Source organism: Semicossyphus pulcher, unplaced genomic scaffold (assembly GCF_022749685.1).
Source record: "Semicossyphus pulcher isolate SPU_LCO1_2020_fin unplaced genomic scaffold, fSemPul1.0.p SCAF_15, whole genome shotgun sequence".
NCBI classification, from domain to species: domain Eukaryota; kingdom Metazoa; phylum Chordata; class Actinopteri; order Labriformes; family Labridae; genus Semicossyphus; species Semicossyphus pulcher.
This window is the reverse complement of record NW_027211659.1, coordinates 1448886-1476496: the sequence shown is the minus strand read 5'-3', so window position 1 is coordinate 1476496 and position 27611 is coordinate 1448886. Positions and strand designations below refer to the sequence as shown.

At 44.5% G+C, this 27611-nt stretch overlaps 1 protein-coding gene across 1 annotated transcript in view; it reads right to left on the bottom strand.

Annotated features, from left to right (window-relative positions):
- Window positions 1-619: 619 nt before the first annotated feature.
- itgb5 (integrin, beta 5) overlaps window positions 620-27611 on the bottom strand; it is a 51806-nt gene continuing 24814 nt past the window's right edge. Inside the window, exons 12-16 of the mRNA XM_069662837.1 lie at window positions 9957-10179; window positions 8926-9026; window positions 4730-4849; window positions 4263-4429; window positions 620-2945 (exon numbers count right to left, since the gene is read on the bottom strand). Coding sequence (XP_069518938.1) covers window positions 2850-2945; window positions 4263-4429; window positions 4730-4849; window positions 8926-9026; window positions 9957-10179 — 707 coding nt within the window. The 3' untranslated portion in view covers window positions 620-2849. The remainder of the gene's footprint in view (window positions 2946-4262; window positions 4430-4729; window positions 4850-8925; window positions 9027-9956; window positions 10180-27611) is intronic.

Here is a 27611-nt window from a genome sequence, read left to right as displayed (position 1 = left end):
TCAGTTGGCTCAGGACGCTGAACCGCATTAGTTTTGTGTAGTAAACAGCCGATGCCAACGCAAAAAAACCCCGTTCAATTAAATACAGATGTGTTCTTCCTGTGATGCAATACATTATTCCACTGTGTTTTACAGTCGTTTTAAAGCACATTTGATCAATTATGAGGGTAATATTTTCTGAGTTACTGAGGCCAGAATAAACATGACATTAAATTATGACATTGTCTCACTCCTCACACTCATGATTCCTGTAAGAGCCCCATCGTGGAGCGTTATTTTAAATGACAGAGCAATAAGTTAATTTGAAGTGACTGAATATGTAATTAAAGGGTAATTCTGTCAAAGTTCAGGATCGTAATAGGCTTCATATCTGGGAGGGATCGAACCGGGAGGTGTTAATTACAGCATCAGACGACACTTCCTGTCTGTGTGATCACACATCAAAGATGTACGAGCACGGTTAGTGGAGCAAACAGATGGTTTACTCCTCTTTGAAGTGTGCTGATGTGTGTATGTACTTAGTTACTGTATGTGTGATGTTTTAAATTAGCTCAGATTTACGCCACTCCTAACGCAGCCTTAAATATGGAACACAGAGCCAAACACAACAGACTTTTGACATAAGCAGATTTATTGTTTTTGCTCTGTGTGCTGTTTTACATAAACATGAAGTGGTGTGAGGTTTGATCCATGTGAAAATGTTCACAACTGTACAATTTAAAGATTTATGTTGGAGCTGAAGGAGGTGTGGGTGGGTGAGTTTTAGTAAACCGTGCCAAGACTCACAGCCAAGCCGAGTCGAGAGTCCACAACATTCGTCATTTGGCACTGTATGTACAAACCCATGTTATATTATTTACAAACACTTTTTTCATTCAAACACACTCTTACACAAACAAACTCCAAGTCCCTGCCACTGTCGCTGTTAAAGGCCACAAAGCATCTTTATCTCTCAGACCTCGCCTCTTCCTGTGACGGCAGATTTACGACTCTGGACAGCGTCCTTTGAGGTTTCTCAGAGTTTCCACCCAGTCCCACTGCAGGCGGGGTGGACACACAGCCTCACAGGGACTTTATAACGTAGCAGCCAGTCAGAGTGTCAGCCCAAACCCACGTCTACTCAGAGTACTGCATATGCCTGTAAGTCAGCGGTGATCTACCCTGTATCACCACTGGTCAGGAGTGTAAAAAATACATGTACCAGAATGCTTTAAGGCAGTTAATAGTGCTGGATTTTCAGTAAACCAGGTCAGCTGTCACTGTGCGGTGCTGTTGTTCAGAGGCTGGTGATACTCTACATTTAACATCTTGAAAACCAAAGGACCAAAGGACCATATCCAAGTATTCAAAGAAGGATTAATTTCATGATGAAAACTGTTTATCTAACTGTAGTCGTAGATCAGTTTTCATTCATTTAACTTATCAATCGATCAATTATACTAATTTTAGCTTTGCTGTATTCAAATGTGTATTTTCCACAGCAGAAAAGAGTGCCCAACATACCCAGGAAGCCCGGCTTCTTTAGGAAACTGCTTTGTCCTTTGAGAGAAATTTAACTTTATATTTTTTACACTTTATAAAACATATTTTAAGCCTGGGAATCGGACATATCTGTGAGCTCAGTGCTTCATTTGCTCTGGCAGATGAATTTTGTCCCCCTCCTGTTCGAACAGATTTACATCCGGCCTGATTCAGGTCGGGCCAATCACAACTTTGTATCTAATATTGAGTGGGTTTAAACGCAATTGAGGATTTTTTTGTAAACAACCAAGATGGCTGCCGCTGCCATGGAACATTCTGAACTTGCTAATGCATCTGTATTAAATTAACTGGACGGTAGATGTTCAGTGTTTACCTCTAAATCATTTCAAGCCAAATGCTGGATTTAGCTTCCTAGACTAGCGGATTTCTACTCGTCACAGTTTCTGTCCAGCTGAAACTCAGAGGTTTGTATCTAAACTTGTCTTGAGATGGGAGTCTTAAATATCAGTGTCTTCAGTTGGAACGAGTGAGCTGTGGAGGCGTCTAGAGGTATTGAGAGGCTACCACATCGTTGATCTTTTCAAGGGCTTTGTTGACAAAAAGACAAACACAGAGTAACACCAGCCTCATCCTTTCAGGGCTCAGAGGCTGTGGGATGTTAAGTTGTACCCTGTGACTCAGACAAAGAGAAGGGAGGGAGTGCAATTGGAGCAAACAACGCACACACATACACACAAAAAGAAACCTTTACAACTCTTAATATTCTCTGTGCAAAATGAAAGTAAGAAGTCTATTGCTTAGTAAATGTTAGTAGTACCACAGCGTCCTCATAGCCACCTTCACAAACATGTGCTTTTAATAGTCTGAGATAATCTGACGTGGAGTGAGAGTCTTGTTCAGAGTCTTTGTCGGGTGCATAGTTTATACTAAAAAAGGCATTTTTAGAATTTATAAAAATATACAAATATAAGCCGATGTCCTGCCTGCTCTGTACAAAGAACGAGTGGTGTTTTTATGTGGCTGAATTATGTTGTTTTCATGAGAGAGTTTATTTATCTCGTGTAACTGCAGACAAACTCACCGCTAACTCTACTCTCTCTTTCTCTCTCTAAACACGCGTCAGGAGTTCATGCTTCGTCGCTCCTCCACCGCCTGAAAAAGGAGTCACGTCTCTGTGGTCGGCTTCGATCTCCTCTGGAAAAGATAAAAAAGGCCACAGCTTCCTCGCTCAGACAAAGTTCATTTTCTTCTTTAGCAGTTGTGACCTGTGCAGAGGGACGAGTGTGTTCAGTCCACCTCAGCCCCCTCCTTCGTCCTCCAGGGATGTGTTGTGTTGGACCGGTCCTGCCGCGCCCCGTGCTGAGGGATCAGTGGACCCCTCCGTTATAGGACTTCCCGAACATGTTGAAGTCTGTTTCTACAAAGTGTGTAGAGACGGGCTGCTTGTACAGAGGGTTGGAGGCCTGAGGGTGAGAAGGTTAGACATAGATGAGATCTGAGTGCAGTCAACAAATGTTCGCATTACACAGTTCCTCCACCAGAGAGCACTGACAACAGCATTTTGTAACTTGCTGTCAGTTTTTCTGACGTCACAGCAATAAGGCGTAGCAAAACAAGAAAGGTAGAAGTAGATCCTCATCCTCATGGATGCATGTGAAGTTCAGAAAGCTTCCATATAAACATCTGTTTTCTGCAGGTATTTTCCCGAGTGATGCATTTGGATGCATTAAGATAGGAAGTTGGGAAAAAGGACTGGACAAAACATACAACGTAAATACAACATCCTCTAGTCGGGACCTTCTGTCACCACAGAAACAGAAACTCCCTGAAGCTCTGTGTCTGTTTCTCTCCTCCTTCTTGGCAGGTCGCTGCGTACCAGCAGAAGGTAAACACAGCTGTGCAAGTGTGCATGTGTAGCTAGCTAACTCAGCTAGCGAGCTGTCAGAGAGGACAGCGTTTACTTTGTGGAAATATTCACATTATTCTGAATGTTTGGGTGAAAGGGACGAGAACAACATGACGGTGAAATGTAAGCTGTGTCTGGAGGAGAAGTGCTCGTCAGCTGCGAAGAGCTCGAAGCATCTGCAGCTAAACACAGCTCCACAACACTGGTGGGACTAAGAGCCTGTGTTGTGTTGTTGTCATGGAAACAGCTGTGCCTAATACTGTCTGCCTCTGCCCAGTTCACTGTCAGACTGTTAGCATCATAAAGAGCTGTAAAGGTTATACTGCGTCAGTCCTGTTATCAGGCTGCAGAGTTACAGATTATGGGCCGTAAAGGAGGCGACGCAGAGACGGTAGAGTCGATGCATTCAAAGGTAGACGTACAGCAGGCTTCACGCCGTCCTGACGATATAACACACATGTGGAACGAGTCACAGAGGGGGGTTAATGTTTGGTAATGCAAAAGTCATCTAACGAGTTACTTTACTCAGAAGGTAATGTAACGAGTTACTTTTTAAAGTAACGTTACCCAACACTGCTCAGCAAAGTGTCAGTTCAGACTGAACCAAAGCATCAGAGCTCACTGACACTCATTTGGCTTGTCAAAATAACTTTCTGTTTAGCTTCAGCAGGCTTTTAGTGGTTGTGGGAAATGGTGTTGTCATGGCCTCTCTCAATATTTACGCAAGAAAGACAGTGATTTCATTTTACAGTAATCATGTGGCTGTAATTTGTGGTGTTTATTTGGGAACAAGTTTGATGCTATTAGGTGCAGTTAGAAAGTAAATATTAAAGATAGAACTACTAAAGCTCCTGGTGATCGGGATCATTCTTACCATCTCATAGCGAGCTCGTGAGCGTGCGCTCTGGAAGCGTGAGAACTCTCTCCTGTCATGGATGGTGATGACCAGCTTCCAGACAGCGAGCAGAACCACTCCCACCAGCAGGATGCTGCCGACCACCGCGAGCAGCACCATCATGGCGTCGGGACCACCACCGCACTCTGAGACAGGAACAATAAGAGGTTTAAACTTTGACAGACATTTAGGGAGCTTATAACAAGCAGAGGTCTGACGGTTAGGTGTTTTATAAGATAAGGTCCACTCTGCTGGTTTGTGTTATTTATTATTGTTGGTTAAAACTACAGAAAAAACAAGTTTGAAAAGGAAACTTTCTTTAAATACTTTCACGTGTAAACATAATGTAGGTGCACACACTTATTTTCAGGTTGGAACCTGCTCAGAATTCAGTGCATTTAAAAATAAAGAAACCCGAACATGTTGTTGTTGTTTGCAGCACTGACCTGGCTCTTTGAGAGCAGTGAGGATGGAGCGCCCGCTGACGTGCTCAGAATACGTGAACTTCATGACACAATCGTTGTCTGTCTTATAGAGACAAAGCACGGCGCCGGGCTCCTCCGACTCTGAAAGGGCAGAGGAGGAGAGACAAACAGAGGAACAAGCCGAGTTTCAATCAGTTAAAACAAGCAGACACAAATGAAAACCTTGTGACAGTGTCACTCTTATGTTGGACATGTAAAAATATTTCAGTTAATTGTTTTATACAACTTTTGAATTCATTAAAACAAAGAGAAATTAATATTGCACAGAAAAAAAGTCCTTATTTAAAATACTTAACAAAAATAAATGACAAGAGCGTATTAAAGAAACAGCCTCCCTTGATTAAAATACACTTTCATGAATGTGTTTTTAGTGATTACCTCTGAGCTTTATTGTTCTTTAACAGGGATGGATGATGTGGATTTTTTTGCCACTATGATTTATCGATGATTTTACATTTTTGTATTTTATTTTAGTTTATAACTCATACTTTATGCACACCTGAAGCCAAGGAAAGTTTAGATCTAGTGAGCAAAGATGGGACATTTCTTGCGTGACGTCCTTTATGTCACCAAACTCGCTTCTTTGATACTCAACATATTGATCCCCTGAGGTCCGCATGTTATATTTCATCTGATCTCTGGAACGCTGCATGATAGAGACGTACTTTCTTTATGCTGTGAAGCAGACAGCAGCACCGTGCTAACGAGGCTCTGATGTGATCGTCTCTCTTTCATGAGCTTCCTGATCCACCCCTCAAACTACAGAGTCTTGTGCATTTCATGGCTATTAACTTAAGTATCATTCAGTTTCTACACATTTTATTTGGAGACAGAAATCGACCTGAAGTGATGTAAGAAGATAAACTGCTCGCTCAGCCAATAGATGCTTTACTGGAGCGTTCGTCACAGCGGATGTGTGATCGCTTTCACAGAGAAAAAACTCTCAGAACATCACAACTTGCTCTGCAACTTTCTGAAAAAGCTGCAGTGAAATCAGACGTTCAGACGTTTTAGGCGGCAACAATCACAGAAAACAGCCGTGAAGTCCAGGAGGGACTGTCTAATGGAACCAGGATGTTTGTATGTTTTGTTAAAGTAGGTTTAATCCTTTTATAATAAGAATAAAAAGATGAGGTAAAATAAGAGAGAGGTCTCACTCGGAGGGTAAAACTGAAACCACTCGTGAGCGATCATCACATAGCCTGAATATCTTCGCTGTGAAATCATGGTGGAGTTAAAAAAACACATTCCTTGATTGAGACGCTGATAATTCTCTTGCCCTTGTTTTCAGTCAATCTTCATCACCCAAAAGACTCAGGAGGGAGGGTGAGGTCACGCTGCCCTGCTCCCCTCTTCCTCCTCCTCTTCCTCTATTTCATGCACAAAGTATCTGGAATGTACATGTGGAGTCCATTAAGGCCAGTCAGATGGCTGAACTAGCGGGGAATGCTATGAAAGACGTCAGATCTGGGCCAGGGCCGTGCTGGGCCAATATGGAACAGTCTTATAATAGTCTCTATAACCAAACACACAACTGTCAGTCTGCTGTGTCTCCTCTGTGCACCACCACGCTGCACCGCAGTCCCATAAAGAGCATAAATCATGTGTGTGCTTTTATTAATGCATTCCTTAAACATCTCCCGACTGTGTCCCTGCAGGCTGAGGGGACGTTTAAAGGCAGATAACAGCTTGTTTAAAGGCCTCAAACTTTTAACATGACACAGAGAGGTAACTCTTTGTATCAGGTACATGTTTGTTCAGTAGGTGGATTCTCCTAAAAGCAGGATTTTATACATGAATGGACTGAACTCTTTGAACCAGTGTGGAGGCCTTTTATTCCTGCTGTGTGGGGTGAAGGTGCAGGAGGCCCAGACTGACACCTGCCTCATAATCACATGAAGATCGAGACACGACTGACCGGCTCCCTGGGTGTGATCTTTATCTCTGACCACAGAGGGATTTGAGGTCTTAAAGAGGCAGCAGCAAAGCTCGAAACAACCAGAGAGTCTGCAGCAAAGACGGGGCTGTGAGGAACAAAATGTACTGTCCATTTATCTGTCAAAATGTTCACATTTAACAAGCTTCAGTCAGAGATCAGAGACATTTAAAGATTGCTCAAACCTATTCCTTTGTTTCCTAAGCTTAGCGAGCATTTAGACATAAACCATTAGAACAATGTAAATATGACACTAACAATGGTGCTAAATGAAAGGTTGAAAGGCTTTCTGGTTTGATCTATCCAAATGCTGAGGAGATGTTTCACTCAGATCAACAAAAGTCGTTAAGATCATCCTTCAGAGGAGCCTGAACGTGTATAAAAATATCTTTGCAATTCATCCAATAGTTGTTCAGATGTTTGAGTCCAAACCAAAGTGTTGGCACGACCGACACTGCTAAAAATAAAGACTCAAAACCACAACAGTCCAAACTCAGAGCTTCGTACACGCAGTGACAATCCATCGTCTGATATTTACAACTGTCATTAAACTGGAATGAGCAAACTGGACTCATTAGTCAGTGAGGAATGTATTAAACAATCTCTGGAGGGTGTTTTCAGACTCTCTGCGGCTGCATTCAGAGTTTTTGATGGCTACATTTTTTCATCTTCCTGCTGAAGCTTATTGTGTGACAAAGGTAACCATAGAAACGACAGAGAGGAAACGAGACAGGAGCAGGTTTAACCAAATCACAGCCCACTGAAAATGCATTTGGAAGTTAGTTTAACAGACGACTTCAGTTGAGTTGCATTGTGGGTAATTTATGCACAAGGATGATCAAAGCACGGATTATAGGAGGAAGATGTCTCTGGTTCTTCTGCATCATTTTGGATCTGATATAGAACAGCAGTGTGACGGAGGCTCGGCGTGTCGGTGATTGCTTTCACAGGGTGCTGCTGGAATCTCCTGCTCTGTGTGACACGTTACATCACGCTCAGTTGCTAAATGATTTTGTGCAAAGTGACTTCACATACATATAACAGCCATTTGGATTTGAGTGTGTTGCTCGGGGACTCTTGGACAGATAGAAGTTAAAATCATAAACCTTTTGATTAACGGCCGTCTGGGACGAACGACAATCAGATTCTCAGTTTCTCTGCATTCATTCAGAATATCTGCTTCTTCTCCACTGAAGGGCGACTGAACGACAAACTAAATGTTGCTTCATTCAACTTATGATAACATATTTCTGTTAACTGTACGGACGTCAAAACCAGCCTCAAAGGTCGGTTTTGGGGGCAAATCAAGGCGTTTCTTTCACTGATCCGTATCAGCTTTACTGAGCCTGACGTGATGCTTTGGTGCTGTGCATGGAAGCAACAGCTGATGTAAAACAAACAACATAAATCGACAGAAAAACGCAGTTTGAAACTTCTTCTTTACATTATTTACCAAAAAGATTTCTGTTAAGCGAGACTCAGACTCAACGGACAGAAACCGAAACTAGCGATGCAACGATTGAGACAATCAGGGCCGATGCTGACGTCTTTTTTCAATAACATTTTTTCAATAACTAAACAAAAATCTGTCTGAAAACATAATTACTGTTATGTTACAATTAAATTTCCTGCACAATTAAAGCAGTTTAATAATCGGCTCCTGCCCTCGGAACACGCCACCTTATTTACCAATGGGACGATGTCTGTCAACATGACGTTCAGTCGATGCATCGCTGCATCCCTAACCGAAACCACGCCCACCACACGGCTGCGAGAACAACAGAAGCTAAAGAAGATAAGGCCACGTAAAGAAATCTAATTTAATCTGCACAAAAGATGAACTCAGGACGAAAACAGACACTCGGAGGAAGGCTGTTCATTCAGGTGTTAAAGGTCAGGATGTGTGAAGCAAAAAGGGACATTTTAAAGGTCAGAAGGTCAAAGTGTGTTTCTAATGCACATAAAACTGTTTGTTATAATGCAACTACACTGAAACAGAAAAACAGTGATTACTGCATTACACATCTCTGCATGACGCACTGAACTTTGACTCTCAGTAACAACGTGAAGGTCAAATGAAAAGCGACAGTGGGAGAGGAATGTGAGTCAAACTGTTGCAGATGTGAATACTTTTCTCTGCCAGCCAGCTGGTCTGTGTGTGTGTGCGTGTCAGAGTGTGCCTGCGTGTGTCCTCGGTGTGTGTGTGTGTGTGTTTACTCACTCAGGGTCTCCACAGTGATGATTTCATCCTTGCACAGACGCTGGCAGGTCTGGTTGTCTGCAAGTCGCCCTGAGTCGAAGAGGCGACACTCGATACACTCCCTGAGGCAGAGGAGAGAGAGGTCAACGTTAGAACAGCTTTTCCTTCTCTGGTCTTTATTCATGAGCGAGAACGCACCGAGAGAAAGTCTGAACGTGTTTTAAAGCTGTTTGTTTTTCCTCTTTGTGTACGTCAGCTGTTAGCATGACCCGCTGCGGGGCCTGCTGATCAGCCACACAGAAACACAAACAAACAGCAGCCGCTCACGATCCAGTCACTTCAGGCTTCCGTGACTTTTTACAGATGGATCAACTTTGGAAATAATGCACATTTGAACTTCATTATTTTGTTTACGCTGGAGATACAGAGAGACTGCTGCCACCACAGATTCATGGTCGTTCATGTGTCGATCTTTTCCTGCTCAGCCTCGTTTCATCCTTCAGATACCGTCCAGTCAGAGGCTCTAAACTCATGTATTGCGAAGGTCAAAGGTCTCTCCATAAAGATCAGCAAACAGGAGCCATGTGCATGTAAGGAGGTCTGCTGAGAGGACCCAGCAGTCATCCTGTGCTCTCTGACGACTTCAGTCTTTACTGCTCGTCTGAGGCATTTATCCCCGACCTCAAAGAGCCGAGCAGCACTCTGACTGATGGAGGTTCAAACGTCGGGGCAACAATTTCATTTCTCGGGGTCACAAATGGAATGAGAGTTATCTGAAAGACTCTCTCATGTCTTTGTCATTAAAGCTCCGATAAGTCCGTGAGTGAGTGAGTTATGTGGACGTTTTATCTCTTGTGTTTGACCTTGTGTGTCTGATTGTTCGACCTTTTTGTTCCGTCTCATCACTGAAGCAGATTCCTGAGGAGCAAATCCTGCACCTCAATTTTCCAGCTTCCTCCTCGTATAATAAACTCATCCGCTTCCTCTGCTGACAGAAAAAGCATCACAAAAATGCACCTCATGAAACCAGATTGGCGTGTTTCAGACTTTACCTTTTAGTGCCACAGGCGTCGGGGCAGGTGGGGCACTTCTCGCAGGTGTCTCCGAAGGCGCCGGGCTCAGTGCACTGACAGCGTCCGCACACACAGTTTCCTCGTCCGCTGCACATCTGCCCGTCGTCTGAGATGCACGTCGACGTCTCCGTGGAGCAGTTGCAGTTGTCCCCGATGTACCCAGCATGGCATTTACACTCCCCGCAGTGACATTCTCCATGACCTGAGTGAGAGAAGAACAGAGAGGAGGTCAGGAAGGGTCACTCTATGTTACAGTTACAACACGTCAGAAGCTCCTTTTACACCGCCAGTTCAAGGCGGGACTATCAGCCTCTGTTACACCTGCTTCAATGTAAAGCGCACGGAGGTGGAATGGTTGGCGAAGTCGTTCTGCCTCTGAGCCAGCATCAGAGCTGGTAACAGAGGCGTAACAGCGTCTGTGTGAACAGAGGAGCTAGGAGGGTAGAACAGCGCTGTGTGTGCTCGCGCTGTTGGTCTACAGGACGCTTCACGCTGCCGTTGCTTGGTTCAGTGTAAACTAGCAAAGGCAGCATAAGGGCGGAGCTTCATTACGGCGCTGAGGCGGAACCTCTGCAGTGTTAAAAGGGCTCAAGTTTAAACAAGGTCACTGTTCCCTGAAGCTGTTTTGTCATATTTCCTTGGGATCACCGCGGCAGCTCAGGTCAACATCTGGCCAAACAGAGATCTCTTCTCTCCTTCAGCCTGCAGCAAAGCTTCTGCTCAGAGTAGCTCTGCTTGTTTTTAGGTTCCTCTATGTGGAACCAAACGTGGAGAAGCAGTGTGCGTTGTTCTGCTCCATTTATCTGCAGAAAATCGCAGGTCAGCTGAACCTCTGGGTTCTTTAAAATAGAGGCTGAAAACTACAGCACACATACAGTCAATACACTTTAGGCTTTGAGTCCCAACTACAAGAAAGAGGTTTGAGTCCTCTGTAAGCTCTGTAACTTATATCTTATATTTTATAACTGTATTATTATATGTTAGCTTGTTTTTATTTTACCTTCTCAGCCTTTAATGTCTTGTTTCAATCATTTTAAATGCCCTCTTTTAATGTGCTCCTTTTGCCCTCATCAATGAAACGCAGGTCTCCTCTGAAAACAAACTTATTTGATACTTAAAACTGGTGAAAACGATGAATAAACAGCAAGAGAAACATGGAACTGACATTTATTCACTTAGGTTATTTGATTGACAGTGAAACTAGACAATAGGTGAATGTTCTGTATGTTTAAGCATGAGTTTAACCTGAGCTAGGAAGGATCTAAGTGATCATATGTCCTCAGACAGGTGAGAGGTGAGCAGCTGGTATCAGATCAGTTCTCAGAGTCAGTCACACAAATCCAGGTTTCTTAATCAGTGCTGGAGAGGAAAACGCCTGTGTTTAAAAGAATGGCCTGGACACAGATCTCATTGTTCCAGACTGACAGGAGGAAACACACACACACACACACACACACACACACACCCAGTTTCCTGCCCCTGAGATAAGAACCTCCTCCTGAGCAGCGGTGAACAGCTGGAGCAGCTGGAGCGTCACACTCTGCTCATCTCATCCACATCCTCAGCCGCACTGAGCCAACAGCCCCTTCTTAGCACACACATTACGTTGTGTTATCTTCACTGGGATGAATCCAGCAGGAGGAACCCTGAGGGGGAAGCTGCGTCTGATAGGGTCATGTTGATACTCGGATTCGTCTCGGTCGTGTCAGAGACAAGAGGAATCCTTGATGGAGGGAGGACAGCAGCTGTAAACACGGATGCATTTCTCTACAAGCTTATTTCACACTGGTTGTTGCAGGACCCTCCACAAAGAGCACTTTCATTCAGCTGCTACATGAGACGGATCAGGAGGAGAGGACGGAGAGGAGGCAGGCTGCAGGCGGGATCGATCCAAGACTTCATGGTCTGTACCGGAGGAAATATGCTGCGCAAAAACATACAAACATTCACAGCTGCTACGAGCTGGAGACCCTCGATAGCAGGCTGGTGATGATCCTGAAGCTGCGCACGGTTCTAACAGAACTCCCGACTGGATCTGAGCTGCTGTGAGAAGCAGCATGTGGCTTCATTAAGGAGGCTGGAACCATTCAATCCATGTGAACACCAAACATTGTTGTTCAGCGTGCTCTAACAGACTGAACATCAGCAGTTAATCAATGAATCAGTTCTGTTTATGCAACGCAGATAAATCAGAAACTGCTTTGATGAGAAGTGAATGCTTGAAGACAATTAGCTGGAAAAAAGCTCAGAACTCTCTCGTTCCAGCTTCTCATGTTATCTGACAGGAACCGATTACAGCCCGAACAAGTCGATCTGCATTACGTCAATCAAATTTCTCTACTTCAGTTTTTAATTGGCTGCATGATCGTACACAGAGCGATGCAGGAGCAACAGCATGACAAGCCCAACACTTTCCAGAGTCTCAAAAAGAAAATTCAAAAGGCCGTAATTCAAACCAACCATGCCAGGAGGCATCCTAATCAGATGCCCGAACCACCTCACCTGGCTCCTTTCAATGTGAAGGAGTAGCGGCTCTACTCCGAGCTCCCTCCAGTCGTCTGAGCTCCTCACCCTCTCTCTAACTCTGAGCCCAGACACCCTGCAGAGGAAACTCATTTCAGTCGCTGGTTTCCGTGACCTCGTTCGTGACCACAGGTGAGAGTTGGAACGTAGATCGACTGGTGAATCGTAAGCTTTGCCTTCAGGCTCGGCTCCCTCTTCACCACGACGGGTCGGCACAGCGCCCGCACTACTGCGGACGCTGCACCGACCCACCTGTCATGCTCACTCTACTGTCAAACGTTTGTCTTACAGGTAAAAGAATGAGACTCCTGTAGGCTGATATTAGGTGTAAAAAAGGAATAAGTGGACTGATTCTGAGTCAGATAAAACTGTTTGGTTTTGAGCTGTTTGGAATAAAAAGACGTTTGAAGATGTCTCTCTGAACTTGCTGGCACTTTATGACCCATAAAATGTGTCATCTAAATGATATGATCCTCTGATCAGCTGCATAGAAGTGTTTCAGCCCGACATCAGTCCAGATTTCAGACGTGTTTCTGAGGTTGGGAGTTTTATCTGAGAAAGTTCAGTGGTGTTTTTTTGTCGGATCATAAATCCTCAGGAGAATGGAACACACATGCTTCCAATAACTGCCTCTTTGCTTTGCAGCTCAAATGAAAACACAGTGAATAACGACAGACTGATGATCAAACAGCTGAGTGAGAAAATGGGTCACTAATAGATGAAATCACTGCTGTCTGTCGAGGAGTGGCCGCTCCTTCTGTCCAACACACGCTCATCTTGAGATGTGGGGGCTAAGAACGCTCAGATTACGCTGCCAGTCGGTCTCAGACACAGCAGGGAAGTCAAACACAGTCAATGATTAAACCCAGATCTGCTAACAGGTCACACAGACTCTCCAAACAAAGGGAACAGGAAACGTTTTGTCTAATCGTCCGTACGGCGGTCAGGGTTGTGCAACATGTCTGGACTTACAGACGTGCCGTAAATTCTTTCTATTCTTGTATGAACACGACTTCCTGCTTAATTATTCAGCGCTTATTAAAGGTGGAAAAACTGAGACGGACTTGTTTTCTATCCTGCGCGTGGGTTTAAGTCTGCAGCACCACTCCCAAACCTCGGTCAGTGGAGCTCTGCATGATGAGTGACATGCAGCTGAGTCACCGTGCCAACGCTGGGAATGTGTCCTTAGATGACGGCACGGCAGGGCGAGAAGAGGGTGTTTGCTCAGTGACAGTTTGAGGAGGATAAAAGACGAGCAGCTGCTTTGACATCAGCTTATTGTCCAACATGTCCCGACGAGCTGCTGCCAGGTCCGCCGTCTGCAAACACTCTCCTCTGATCATTATGTCTGAGAGAGAGACGATACATGTCCGTGTAGACCTGTAGTCTGGAGCTCACTGACACCGTGAACTGCTACTTTAAAAGCTGCTCTAACAAAGAAAGTATTTCTGTATTAACAACAGACCAATTATCACCTTCGTCTGCAGCTCCCCTCGGCTCTACAGAGCATGTTAGAGCATCTCTTCTTGTGTCCACAAGCAAAAAATACTCACAATAACAGAGCTTAAATCAGGACATCTCTGCAGCTACTACATCCCTCCATCCTGCTCAGGGTCGCGGGGGGCTGGAGCCTATCCCAGCTGTCATTGGGCGAGAGGCAGGGTTACACCCAGACTGGTCGCCAGTCAATCACAGGGCTGACACAGGCGCTCACACTCACACCTACGGGCAATTTTAGAGTTCACAATGAAGCTAACGAGCATGTCTTTGGACTGTGGGAGGAAGCCGGAGTACCCGGAGGGAACCCACGCATGCACGGGGGGAACATGCAAACAGAGAGGCCCACTACGTCTGAACCGGGGTTCAAACCAGGAACCTTCTAGCTGTGAGGCGACTGTGCTAACCACTGCACCACCGTGCAGCCTCTGCAGCACTACAGTGCTTCATTATAAAGCTGTGCTGTCCAACATTTGACCTTTACAAAGTACCTTCAAAACAAGAAGCTCTAAAAAACCCACAGTATCTGCCCAACTCTGAACGGCAGGCTGACCAAGTGAGCACCTAGCTGATACATAGTGAAGCGTTTAGCAGCTGAAGAGACATATTTTTCTCCGGAGCTGGTGGAGACCAAAAACAGAGGAACAAGGAAAGTAAACACGACCAGCATTCACCTGGAAAATAACTCCAATTGAAAGTTTCCCCAAAGTCTTTTGCTGCTCTTGAAACTGCTGCAGTAAGAGCTGCAGCGACGGGATGTCCGTACTGTGTTTGTTCTTTAGCTTGTTGCTCTTCACTCAAGTAGAAATAAGCCTTAAATCATGGCAGGTTTAAGGCAACACACGTTAAGGCCATAAACACATCGGATCAGAATCCTGTGCCTGACAAGGTTGTCTGCATAAGAAGCAAATGCATCAGCAGGCACCACAACCAAAATCAAAGAGTTAACGTGCATCCACTGGTACAAGAGGATGAAGACTAAAACATCTCTACCCAAAGAATGCCCTGTGTGCTACAAAGGGATCCAACATGGTCGAACCAAACCACAGAAACGCAGCTTAAGGCTTTAGGTTCCTTTTGCTTCATCAGTTTCCTGCACCTCATCAGGTGCTGCCTCTTCATCTAGATCCTAACACCTCTCTTAACATGACAGAAAGGAAGACCAGAGCTCAACAATGCATGAACCCCGATCCGATCCATCATCGTGCCTTTAAACAGATGTTTGGAGCAAGGGCACAAACTCTCCATCACGCCATTCCTTCAGTTATTGAGCTGCTGAGTGGCTCCATTGCTTTTGGCTGTCGTGAGGACATTTTGATTCTCTGAGATTAAACACGGCTCATGATAAACACAGCTGTGGCAGAGGAGGAGACGTGGAACATGTTCAGGCCCTCTTTTGTTTTTTCCATGATGTTCCTCCAGACATTCAGTCAGCCCGGACGAGCAGCCAAGCCGAAGGAGAATGACACAGAAGACGGAGCCGTTAAAAGCTGACCTCAGACACAAGAAGAATTTCCTCTGTGCTGAAAAATAATCTGTCAAGTACGTGTCGATGCTCGAGCCTCTTCCTGTCGTGGGTTCGCCATGACGACGAGAGACGACGAGAAACAGTTCATTTTGTTCCCCGTTGTCATCCCTGCAGCTCTGGGATAAAAAAGGAGACTTTTGATTCTATTGAATGTGAACTGGAATCGTATCGCACGAGATTTCAATGACCTCAATGAATAAGTTTCCATCTGTTTCCAGCGCTTTATGTACACTACCTGGCGTCTCGTTTCTTAAACAACCATGTCAGAAGACCTGTCCTGTGGTCGTGGAAAAGATGTGCCTCGTTGCTGTGATCCATCGGCCTCAGATTGTGAAACAGTGGTTCAGGGAGCAGGAGACCTGAACCCTATTGAGCATCTTTGGGATGTGAGGAGACTTTACGCAGCGGCCCGACTCTCCCATCATCAATGTGAGATCTTGCCGAAAAATCAATGCAACTCTGGATGGAAATAATTTATGTGACGTACATAAGCTAATTGTAAGGATGCCACGGCGAATGCGTGCCGTAATCAAAGCTAAAGGTGGTCCAGCTAAAATATGAGAGTGTGTGACTTTTTTTGGGCCAGGCAGTGTATTCGCTCTGTTTGTGATGTATGCTGCAGACCTGAGGGGCAAATGAAATGAGGGCAAGAGAGTATCTGAATTTGACAGTCAAGCTCGACACAAATGAACGTTACCTTGCCGTGCAGAAATTTGACGTTGACATTTCACATGTCACAGCATTAACTGTGTTCGTCAGAGTCCTGCCACCCTGTGACACAGTGTACAGCAGAAAAAACTCATCAAACCAGGCTGTCAAAGCGCTCGCTGCAGCGGGTCTCCCTCATGCTGCTCGCTTCCTCTGCTGAGCCGATTACGGATCACTGAGTCAATTCACAGTTTGCAGCCCTGCTGCTGCTGAGCGGGATGAAGAAGAGAGAGAGAGAGAGAGAGCAGTCGAGCGGCTTTCCTTTTAGTTCTTCACGCTACACCAGCGACTTTAAAGTCCACATGAAAAGAGGAAAATTGAAATGTTTGTTTTCATATGATTGAAATCTCCAGAAGAGCCTCCAAATAAATCTTGAGGAAGTTTTTTGCCAACATCAACAAAGAACGCTGGAAATCGACTTTTAAACCAACATGGATCAGATGTGCTTTAAGTGCTCTGAAGTATACGAACATCTGAATTTCCAGAAACTGCTGTTAACTTAAGAACTGCACAGTCAGGGTTTAATTCATGATGTGGAAGCACATGAAGAAGAGGAGGAACAAACACAGCCCTCAGTGTTCAATAAACCCCAGTTTGCATGTTTGCATGTGAATCAACAGATTCAGCTTCAAAGGAAGCGTCAGACTTGAACGCTGAACTCATCTGAGATTATTCCTCCTCCTGCACTTCTGTGGTTGGCACTCACAGTTAAAGAGGCATCAGGCCCCGAAAAATGTAATGAAAAATGAATCATGGGCTCTCTCCTGTCAGACCGGCTCCCTTTGAAGGCACAATTAGAGGATCAGGAATATATTCCTCACTAAACCAGCAGAGACCCTGCAGAGAACAGCTCTGAGACGCTCTCTGCCTGGAGACACGCTGGATCTCAGCCTCACATTCAAACAGGCTTCGGTAAATATTTGGAGATTATATAAAGAGGAAATGAGCTGCTGGGTTATTTTTAGAAGGATGGTTGCTGCACTGTATCATGTAGAAGTGCCAGACAGCAAGGCCTCGAAAAAATAAGCAGCTCCACTAATGCTGCAATTTCATGCAAAGCACTCAAAACACACACAATGTTCCCGAAGACAATCAGATCGTCTAAAGGCAACAAGACGCCTGCACACGTCCAGACGTGGTCCGTCTGTAGGGAGAGAGACGGGGAAGTGTTTGACACGTCATCATCGTCTTTCTTGCAGTTTTTATGGGAAAAGAGAGATGAACTGGATGCAGATGTGTAATATGTCCTATTTCCAGTTAGAGAGCAGCTGGGCATCACACCAAGCCCTGTGAGGTGGAATTATTCAACTCCTGGCTTTGATTACATTTAGCCAAATATTTGATCGTGACAGAGGTTAACGCAAAGGCAACCACCAGATCACATTCAAGTCTTCACACAGAATGTAACAGACTGCCTTCAGGTTTGAGACGGACTAAGAGGCCGACGAGCAGAAGGGCCGGGCACGAGAAGCAACATGACGGGAGGACGACTTCTGAGAATGAAGTCCACATGTTTGAAAATAAGTCTTAATGTTGAGAATGAAGTCAAATTGTGAAGAATAAAGTCGCACAGTTTGTTGAGATTAGAGTCGAATTGTTAGGAATAAAGTCCATGTCGTTAACACTAAAGTCTAAATGTTCTAGAATAATGTCCAAATGTTGAGAATGAATTAAAAATGGTCGAGAATAACGGTGTGTTCAGTCCGGACTGTCAGACTTCACTCAGAAAGTCCGGTTCGTTTGGACAGGTGAGATCGCGCCTTCCAAATCCGGCGCGGACCAAACCAACGGGTCCGCCATTTCCAAGCGAACCACAGTCCAGTTCAGGTGAGAACATAAACGGACTTAAAGTTGGACCTGATACAGGAAGCAAAACAAAACACCGTGCATTGTGGGTAATCTGTTAAACAGTCTATCTTAGTAAAAGGAGTAACTTCACTCAATCCTCATAGAAACTGGACGTAACTCATCTCAATGAATCAGCAGTAACTCAGAAATGATTATTGTGGTTCTTACTCGGTCATTTTGAGTGATACTAATTTCAGTTGCAGTTATTGATTACAGTTAGTTACATTAACTTATTTGGTCTTAGGAGTGCGGTAGCCAGCTGGCAGCCTACGGTGAAGTTTATCATTTTGCATTTTGAGAATTTGACTTTTTTTACTTTCATAACTTCCCTCTTTGATTTATTTGGTCTTAAACTCGACCCTTAAAGTGTAAGTTTGACTGTGCTTAACATTTTAACTTGCTCTTTGTCATGTTGTTTTCTTCCTGCCTGGCCTCATCCTCTTCTGTAAATCAGTTTTATATGCAGCCAACATTCTTTATCTGGTCTGGAGGAATCATCTCCTGCAGAGCTGAGAGGTCGTCACGCTGAACTCAGTCACCTCCTCAGGAATGCAGCGTCTGATATGATGTAGTAGCACGCAGAGGGACTGGAGTCAGAGCTGAAATGAAACGCTCTCCTTCCCACTGTTGACCCAAAGAGAGCAAAACTTCCTTTACTGGCGGTCAAAGAGCTGCGTGTGTCCGTGTGTGTGTGTGTGTGTGTGCACGGAGAGAAAACATGGCCTCTAACCTCTTACGTCTCCAGTTGCAGGCTGAAGCGTTGCCCTATTTTCTGCTCTCAGCTGATGAAAAGCTGCACTGAATATTTGACATAGTTGTGGTGCAGAGGGTTCGCCTGCATCATGAAAGATTCCCTACATTTGAAAAAAAAAAAAGAGGAAACAAGTCGTTCTCTGGGGAGGATTAAAAAAAGATGCACAAGCTTTACTTCCTGTGTCTGCTTCTGTCCTGTGGGAAACTCTGCAGTGCATGATTGTCATACCTGCATTTATCTTTCTGACTGTGAAGGTTCAAAGTTCACGTACAACTTTACTGGCTCCCAAAGAAAGCTATACTTTAACATTGTACTAAATTAAAGACAGAGGACACTGCTGCTTTGTAGTGGTCAATAAAAAGGCCGTTCTTGTTGCTCGGTTTTTATCACAGTTGCAGCAGGATAACCAAGATAAATCCGACATCCTTCTTCCTGCCCACATCCTCCAGCTCCTCCAGAAGCCAGCCTGGCATAGCTATGTTTGGGTCTGCCCAAGGTTTTCATTCAAGCTGGACAAACGCAAAAATACCTCAAGCGGGCTAACTACCTAGCATAATTAACATCCTTTAAGTACACCAATTATTTTAGAGATAATTTGTTTCAAGGGCCCTTTTGTTTTCTTAAACATGTGTAGCACGAGCTATTCGATTAAGCTGAAACCAAAAACGTTTACATTTAAAGTGTATTCCTCGGCCGCCATCTCGTTTGAATTGCTGCGCGATGAATCTCGGGATACGTTGGGCCGCGAAGGATGCAGCTGATGGATCCTTCGTAGCCGGGGAAACGGAGGACGCATTTTTCGGCCGCATCTGAAGGAGCCTTTGAAATCAGACAGCCTTCAATGTGCTTCTGTGGCGCAAGCGGACACAGCTCGTGTCTACAGGTTATCACAGATCAGTTTTTATCGTGTGCATTTATGTTTGTTTTAATTTATCATCAGCCAGTGAAATAAGAGTCTGCTGTGTGACTCAGAGGTTCCAGCCTGATCAGTGTAAACACGCTCTGCTGTGATGTTAATGAACAGTATTCAGAACACCTGGCTGAGGCGGAGTGATACACAGCGTCAAAGTTCCCAGTGATCTGTATCTCCGCTCACAGAATGCCTCTCGTCCAATCAGATTACTTGGTCAGAACCAACTGTTGCATAATGGATATTTTAATACCCGTGTTCTGCCTTCAAACTATATCAACATTGTAATCCATCATAGTTATTATAATTCAACCGTCGCCACAGCAATGTTCGACTTACAAGCAGCCTCCACCTTACTCTAAAAAAAGCTTCAGTTAATACGACCTCACGTCTGTCTGCCGTCGCTTCTTTGTCTGATTGGGTTTGAAGGAGTCGAGACGTGAAATGACAGAGAGCTCTGGGCATTCATTTCAGACGAGTCTCACACATGCAGCCCCTCCCTGACCCTGAGAACCAGCGCAGAATATGACTGAAGGACTTTAAACGACAGCAGAACAATATCACCCAAAGCTCTCAGCATAATTACACAGTGGGCTGCGGGGTAAGATTACTGTTTGGTCATAGGCTCAGACTGGCTACAGGGTGTATTTCTTCTTCTGTGTGTGTGTGTGTGTGTGTGTGTGTGTGTGTGTGTGTGTGTGTGTGTGTGTGTGTGTGTGTGTGTGTGTGTGTGTGTGTGTGTGCGCGTTTGAGAGAGTAACATGGCTGCAAAGTGCAAAAATGATCTTGAACTTTGTTTGGAAATATTTTCCATTTGAGAAGAACTAAAAGGGCCCACTACAGGCGCAGGATGCCGGCCTCACACCAGGCCACTTTTCAAGAGGGTTTAGGTGATCATAGATCTCGATGTTCTCTGAACTGGTAAAAGTTTGAAGATGGGAGGAAGACAATTCCTTTGTAGTGGCGTTCTAGTTCTTACAAGATTAAATTCTGACTAACTAGATTCCTGTTGAGATTCTTTATATCCTACTCCTGATGGAAACAATAACAAATGAGCAGAAATAGAAGCAGCTTTCAGCCAACACTGCCCTTATGTGTGCAGTACTTTGTCTTATCTACTGGGATTGAGGCTGTAGACTTAGTTGTGTTAGCATGGCGAGCTAGCAGGTTGCTATTGAGGCATTTTCTTCCTCCCTACTTCAAACTCTCACAGGTTCAATGAGGCTTAAAGTTGTGGCAAAAACAACATGTTTAGCAGCAAGTGAGCGTCCAAACATGGCGTCACATTCAGGGAGGAGACGATGACAGCAGCCCTCCCTAAAGTCCTCCCCCGTTAGCTTGATATCCTCCAGGTTTGCAGCTTCCCGTCTCCTCAGAGTGCATCTTTCGGTTGTTTGCTAGTAGCATGAGCCAAGACCGAAAGAGTTATACGAAACCTGTTTGATTTTAAGACAGCTTTAACTGAGTATTAAGAGCACCCTGCACCAAACGAGACGACGGGCCAAAACTCAGGATTTTGTTCCATGATTGCACCTTTCATTAATCTTCATGAAGTCTGTATGACAGCAGAAAGACGTATTTGTAACTTCATGCGACAGGACTGTTAGAGAGAATGCTCCTCATTTGTGGTGTGCCATGATTTCAGTCTCCTAAACGCTTCAATTACACACGTGATGGAAACAGAAGTGATGCTTTCATGACAGTAAGAAGAACCACAAACAACAAGCAGTAAGAGGAACCCTCTAAGTCAGCTAAGCCCTGTGAAACCTCCGGAGTGACAGCGGCTTCTGTAAACAAGAGGAGTCAGCCAGCAAGCAAACTGCTGATGAGTCAACGCAGGAGACTCACAGACAGAACCGACTGTCCGACATGACAAAGAATCTGTTTTTGCGTCTGAAAAAGACCAACATGTTTGTTTCATTTCCCCGAGAAGAGACGGCTCTTTAGGTTTATTGAGGACACACACTTTCAACACTGCAAGACGTGACGAATGATTACTAATCCTCCTTCAGGGTTAAAGGCTGGGATACATACTGTTCTGATAAGATAAGAGACTAAACACACACAGTCTGCTCGTCTCAGAGCCACTGAAGCTGCTCAGGAAGGAAAATAAGCAGACCTGATGGAGGAGCAACTCTTAGTCAATTTGAAGGAGATTGCGTTTAAAGAGCTGCATAAAAATGGAAGCAAGCCCAAGATCAACGAGGACTAGAGTTATATCTGTCGAGATTAAAGAAGGCCGATGATTCATGTTTAAGAACAAGTTGGTACTGTAAGATTTAGAGGCCGAGAGCAAACAGAAACATCACCTCGAACATCCAGAGCTACAAAAGAAGCAGAGCGCAAAGCGAGCAAGCAGAAGTGAAAATTCACTGTGAGAGAGAAAAAGGATCTTCAGACAGTCTGTGGTTCTGCTCATGACCAACGCCGCTGATTCCTCCAAAGCCTTCATTTTCTGGGCAGGAACTTTATTGAACCATCTGAGAGGCAATAACAGACTGAAGATTCTGTGCACAAATCTGTGGTGGATGGAAAATGTCTCGTTGGCTTTGGGCGAAAAAGGGAGCAGCAGGATATTTGTTTGGAAACATTCTGTTTTATTCCCCAAGATTTGAAATGACTGAAACCACTCTCGCCTTTGTTATGGAGGTTTTTAATTCAGTCAACCGCCATGTTACTGCCAATACATCTTTTCTTCTTTATCATCAGCGTAGAGCTTCATTATTTGGGCTTTTATTTTGGTTCATTTCCTGGTTTCACTTGCCTCTGTCTTGAAATGTTGGAACTTGTGGTTTAACCACTGTTTTTGGGTTGCTGTATAAAAAAGTGTCGATCTAAGTTCCAACCCTCACCTGTGGTCATGAGCTTTGGGTAGTGAAAGAATGAGGTCGTGGATATAAGCAGCCATTAGAGTTTCCTCCTCAGGGCGTCTGGGCTCAGCCTTAGAGAGAGGCTGAGGAGCTCAGACATCCGGAGGGAGCTCGGAGTAGAGATGATACTCCTTCGCATCGAAAGGAGCCAGTTGAGGTGGTTCAGACATCTGATTAGGATGCCTCCTGGGCGCCTCCCTGTGGAGGTTCTCTATGCACGTCCTACTGGAAGTAGTACTATACTATATATCCCACCTGGCCTGGGAACGCCTCAGGAGCCCCCAGGAGGAGCTGGAAAATGTTGCTGGGGAGAGGGACGTCTGTGTCACCTTGCTAAGCCTGCTGCCACAGCGACCCGACCGGAAGAAAATGCAAGGATGGATTTTCCAGGACATTACACTATTTTTAAAGTCATCCAAGTGACCTACAAAGTTCAAAGTGTAAAACCGTATTTATCTTCACTTCACTTTTTTCATACACGTTTTGAAAGCAGCTCCCTGTGCTACACTTTGGGACTCCTGTGATGTGTGTTTTCTCTATGCTCTCCAATTCTTAGCTGATGTGTTCCCCTTTAAAAGGTTGTTAAAACAATATTACCAGCCTGTCTTTATATGCGTGCGTTTGTCTGTCTGTCTGTCGGGATAAAACAGCTGAAAAATGTGGGCAGTTAAACGTGCAGGCTGAGACAGGCTCCCTCCTGTGCCGAGCCAAGCTGCTCGTCATCAGAAACAAACACAGCTAATATTCTGCTCTGTGGCGATGTGGGGGGTTACAGCCGTCTTTCTTTGGGTTTGTGTGCCGGTAAGGAGAAGAAGAAGAAGAATGCATCCTTCAGAATAACAATAACAGGTATCATCAGCTCTGACGCGTGGCTCTAACAGGGATAACATCACATGGCTGACAGACAACAGTCATTACCAGCCGAGAAAACAGTGTTTACTTCTGGATTGTGCGACTCACAGGATGCCTGGACATCCACTGACGGTTACTCACGGCGAGCAGAAGACAAAAGCCTATAAAAAGAATCACAGAGGGGCGACGTGGAGACACAATGATCCGTCTGTGACCCGGGTTTCATAACTGAGGCGACCAGCGACTTGTTAAATGCTGACGTCTGCTGTGTAAGCATTTCTTTGTTGACACTCACTAAAGTGCAGCGAGGAACTGATGATTATCTCTTCTTTCTGTGCGCTAAGGTTGATATTTCTTTCACAATAAGTACTGGGATTTACTCTGCTGTTGTGTTGGATGGGTGTAACTGGAGAAACGCCAATCAAAGGATCAAGCAGACGTCCTTCAAAACATAAGAAGTCTCACCGGGGGCAACGGGTTCATCTCAGGGTTACTTCCTGGATCTGCTCAAACAGCCTGTAGCAGAGTTTCTTTACTACATTTAGAATCTTTACCCAGAACACCTTTTGACCTATGACTCATTTCTACTTTTATCTGTTCAGGTTTACACATGTACAGCAGCTAGTCGGCTGTCACGCTCAGTGTGCTGTCATGGACGAGGAACTAACAGACACAGTAAAGGTCTATAAAGCCGTGTTAAACTCCAGAGGCAGGCGCCAGAGTTATCAACGAGTTCTTCCAGTATGAGCGGGGCATTAAAATTTGATCCATTGTAGCGGATGGGATATTTTTGCACTACTTTCAGGCCTCAGTACGCCAACCCAGGAGCATTTCACCATTTATTTACCATGAGAAAAAGATGCCCGAGTTCAACACACTGTGGACGACAAAGCATGAATCCAACATCGAGTGACCTGTTCAGCTTTAAAGACCTGAATCCTGGGGCTGAAGCGGTGACCTCCGGGGACTCCTCGTGATGAGGAGTCACTGAAGAGGCTGAAATGAGCCTGGAAACAGCTGCTGAGCTCACAAAATGAAACACTTTCCACTTGCATGTGTAGATGCTTTTTTATCAGCATGCGATGATTTCATGTCTTTGATTTAAAAAAAAGGTCAACCCGCAGGAGAGTTTTGGCTGAGTCCCAACCTTTGTGTTAGACCTTTATCTCCTTTGTGGCTGATTTTAGCTCCAGGTTTACTCAGGATAAAGTCTGTGGGAAAGTCCTCAAACGCACCAGTACAAAGACAAAACCTGTGCAGGTGTGTTTGGAAGGAACTTTACGAGCCTGCACACAGGTGTGGCTCTCTGTCTGCAGGATAAAGAAACCTGAGGTCTTTGTCTGCAGCACTCAAGTTCAGTCAAGTCTCAAAGAACCGAGAGAGAGCTGAGGGGGAGGAGTCACAGTGTTTGTTTTACCTCGGGGGGGGTGAGGACGGAGTGTCAGGTGCTGCTCAGGTAGCTTTGTTTAGTCACAGAACTTTCTTTACTGTCATACCCTCGACTTTATTATATATCTAATAAAGTATTTCACTTCCTTCTCCTCATGTTGTCATCTTTCACCTCTTTTATATCAGATTTTAAGATGCTGATTTTATGCTGCTTTTAAGTACAATATGTGCTCTAAATTAGACATATATTTATAAAGCACTGGCATGACAGTTTGTACATTAACAAGGCAATTCTATTGATAGTTTTCCGACAATAACCTCCTAATAACTGCTTACTGTTTGTAAGTAAGGGAGTTTAACAAGTATTACAATCTTAATATGCTCTGTTTGGGCCTTATTAGGTAGTCCTCGTGTACACCAACCTCCTTTAGTACGATCAATAAGCATTAATAGGAAAGTTAAAGAAGGAGAACTCTTACTTAATGTCCCAGTCGTAGTTCGCTTTTCGTCTGGTTTAACTAAATTAGATTGAGCTGTATATTACTCATATTTTCATAGTAAACTAACAGAACTGTAAGCATCACTGCCCCCACCTTCAGGGCTTTAACCCTGCGTGTGGGAGGACACAGCGTGTTTAACTGATTGGTACAAAAGGACTAAAAGACTCCCCGTTCGTTCTGTCACATTTGGTTTGTTAGTGATCTTTTGACTGCCTGGGTGGCTCTCAGCCAAATGTTAACAAGGACCAGACTCACTAATTGCCGCATGTTCAAGTAATGACACATAAAACACTGATGTGAACCACAGCCCCTGAATGTAACACACTTTACAGACCCGGTGATGCAGGAGGAGACAAACGGGCAAACGCTGAACTAATGAAAACAGCAGCTGACAAACAGCCAGTCTGGACTGTTAGATCTGCTAACCTGCTTCTTGATTCATTTCAGTAATTTGCTGCACTGTTCCAACTTTGTTTAAACCTTCCAATTAAAGACAAGCTACAAAAAAAAGCAGCGGCGCCACAGTGAAAAACCTGCACACATCATCTCCTTTAACCTCGAGGGAACAAACGGGACACGTGTTCATTTTGACCAGAACAAAACAAGTCTTTTACCGTAACACGGTGTTTATAGTTCAGATGACAACGAGAGAAAGAATGCACAGCAGAGATTACACAACAAGCTGCTAAATAATACTTCTAGAATGTCATTTATCACTGGGAAGTTTCTGGTTCTTCTCTGTGAGACAACAAGCTGAAGCTGCACATTTTTTCTTAATTGTTAAAGTAACTTTCAGCACTGCTTCCTGTGTTCCAACATGTCTTTACTGCAGCTCGTGTAACAACTTAAACATCTGTATTTCACCTGCACGCTCGCTTCCTGTCAGAGTGGACTTAAAGCTAAGCCGAGTTCATCTCCTTGTTTTTAACAGACAAAACAAATACAGCCGAAGACATTCTGAGCCTGAGGAGACGTTCCCTGAGTTCCAGTAATGCTCGGCAGGAACATGAATAAACACACATGTTCCCGTTTACCCTATAAGGAGAAACACACATGCACACACGCTTACACATGGCGTACATGCACGCAAACACACACACAGGTTGCAGTTTGAGGACAGACGCTTTATTTATGGGGGAAAAGTCTGGAAAAGAAAGCCACGCTATTTCTGGCAACAGGAGACTGCTGAGTGCTTAGATCATAATTTAGAAGCAGCTGTGGAGTCGAGAGAGGAGATGTGGGTCAGGGGGGCAGGAGGACGAGGAACTCAAGACTTACTGGAGGCTTGTTAGAAACAGACGGGAGGGAGGAGACGGAGCAGCAGCAGGATCTGTGAGGCTGATATTTACACCAGGACTTACGAGTGTAAGACGTCAGAGACATCTACAACGGATAGATTTGCTGAGGTTGTTGGTGATGGCAACTTAAAATTGGCTGTAAAAAGGTTTTTCCTCAGTGAGAACACATTTGAACAAAACACTTTATATTTAAAGAGATCACTGCTGTCCCATGGTACAGATATGGTTTTACTTTTATTGCCGCAAGCTTTGAGGCAAATCATTGCCGGTTTCTCGCAAGATTTCAAGAGTCCATCTGCCTTACAAGGTCACATGATGTGGGTAGACATGGAGGAGGAGGGTGAAGTTGTAAAAACATAGCAGGAGGAGGCTTTCCACCTGTTAACCTTAAAACCAGTAAGACTTCAAATTATTGTTCTCTTAAACTTTAAAGCTTCCGTTTTGGTTGAAATGAGCTTTAAAGATTTAAGGATGTGATGCAGGTGTTTCTGTTTGTAAGCAACTTTAATGTCATGTGGCCTCTGCTCGCATACCTGTGCACATACACGGATAATAACATATCTGTAGTTGGGGTGCAACAATAAGTCAACATTGTCTGCAATTGTCATTGTCAAAAATTAGACAAAATTACTCGCCAATTGTCGCTAATAAGTCGGGTACATCATCCCAGGTGTTTTTCATGCTGTGTGTGGACATAACATCGTTTTCTGGAGCTGTGTTTGCTGAGGGGTGAGCCATCTCACATCCTTACTCGTCTCTACTGAGAGACATGGTGGAAATTACTGCAATGGCTTCTTGCAAAGAGTGACTCAAAGATTGTTTTCAGATTCTTAAACTTGTTTTTGTGATGCTCAGCGGTGATAAGATATCGCAGGGAAGCGACAGGTAAACAAAACATAGCAAAATGGCGGCAGCCGGTGCGACACCATCACGTTCTGAAGCTTTTAAAGTCTGGGA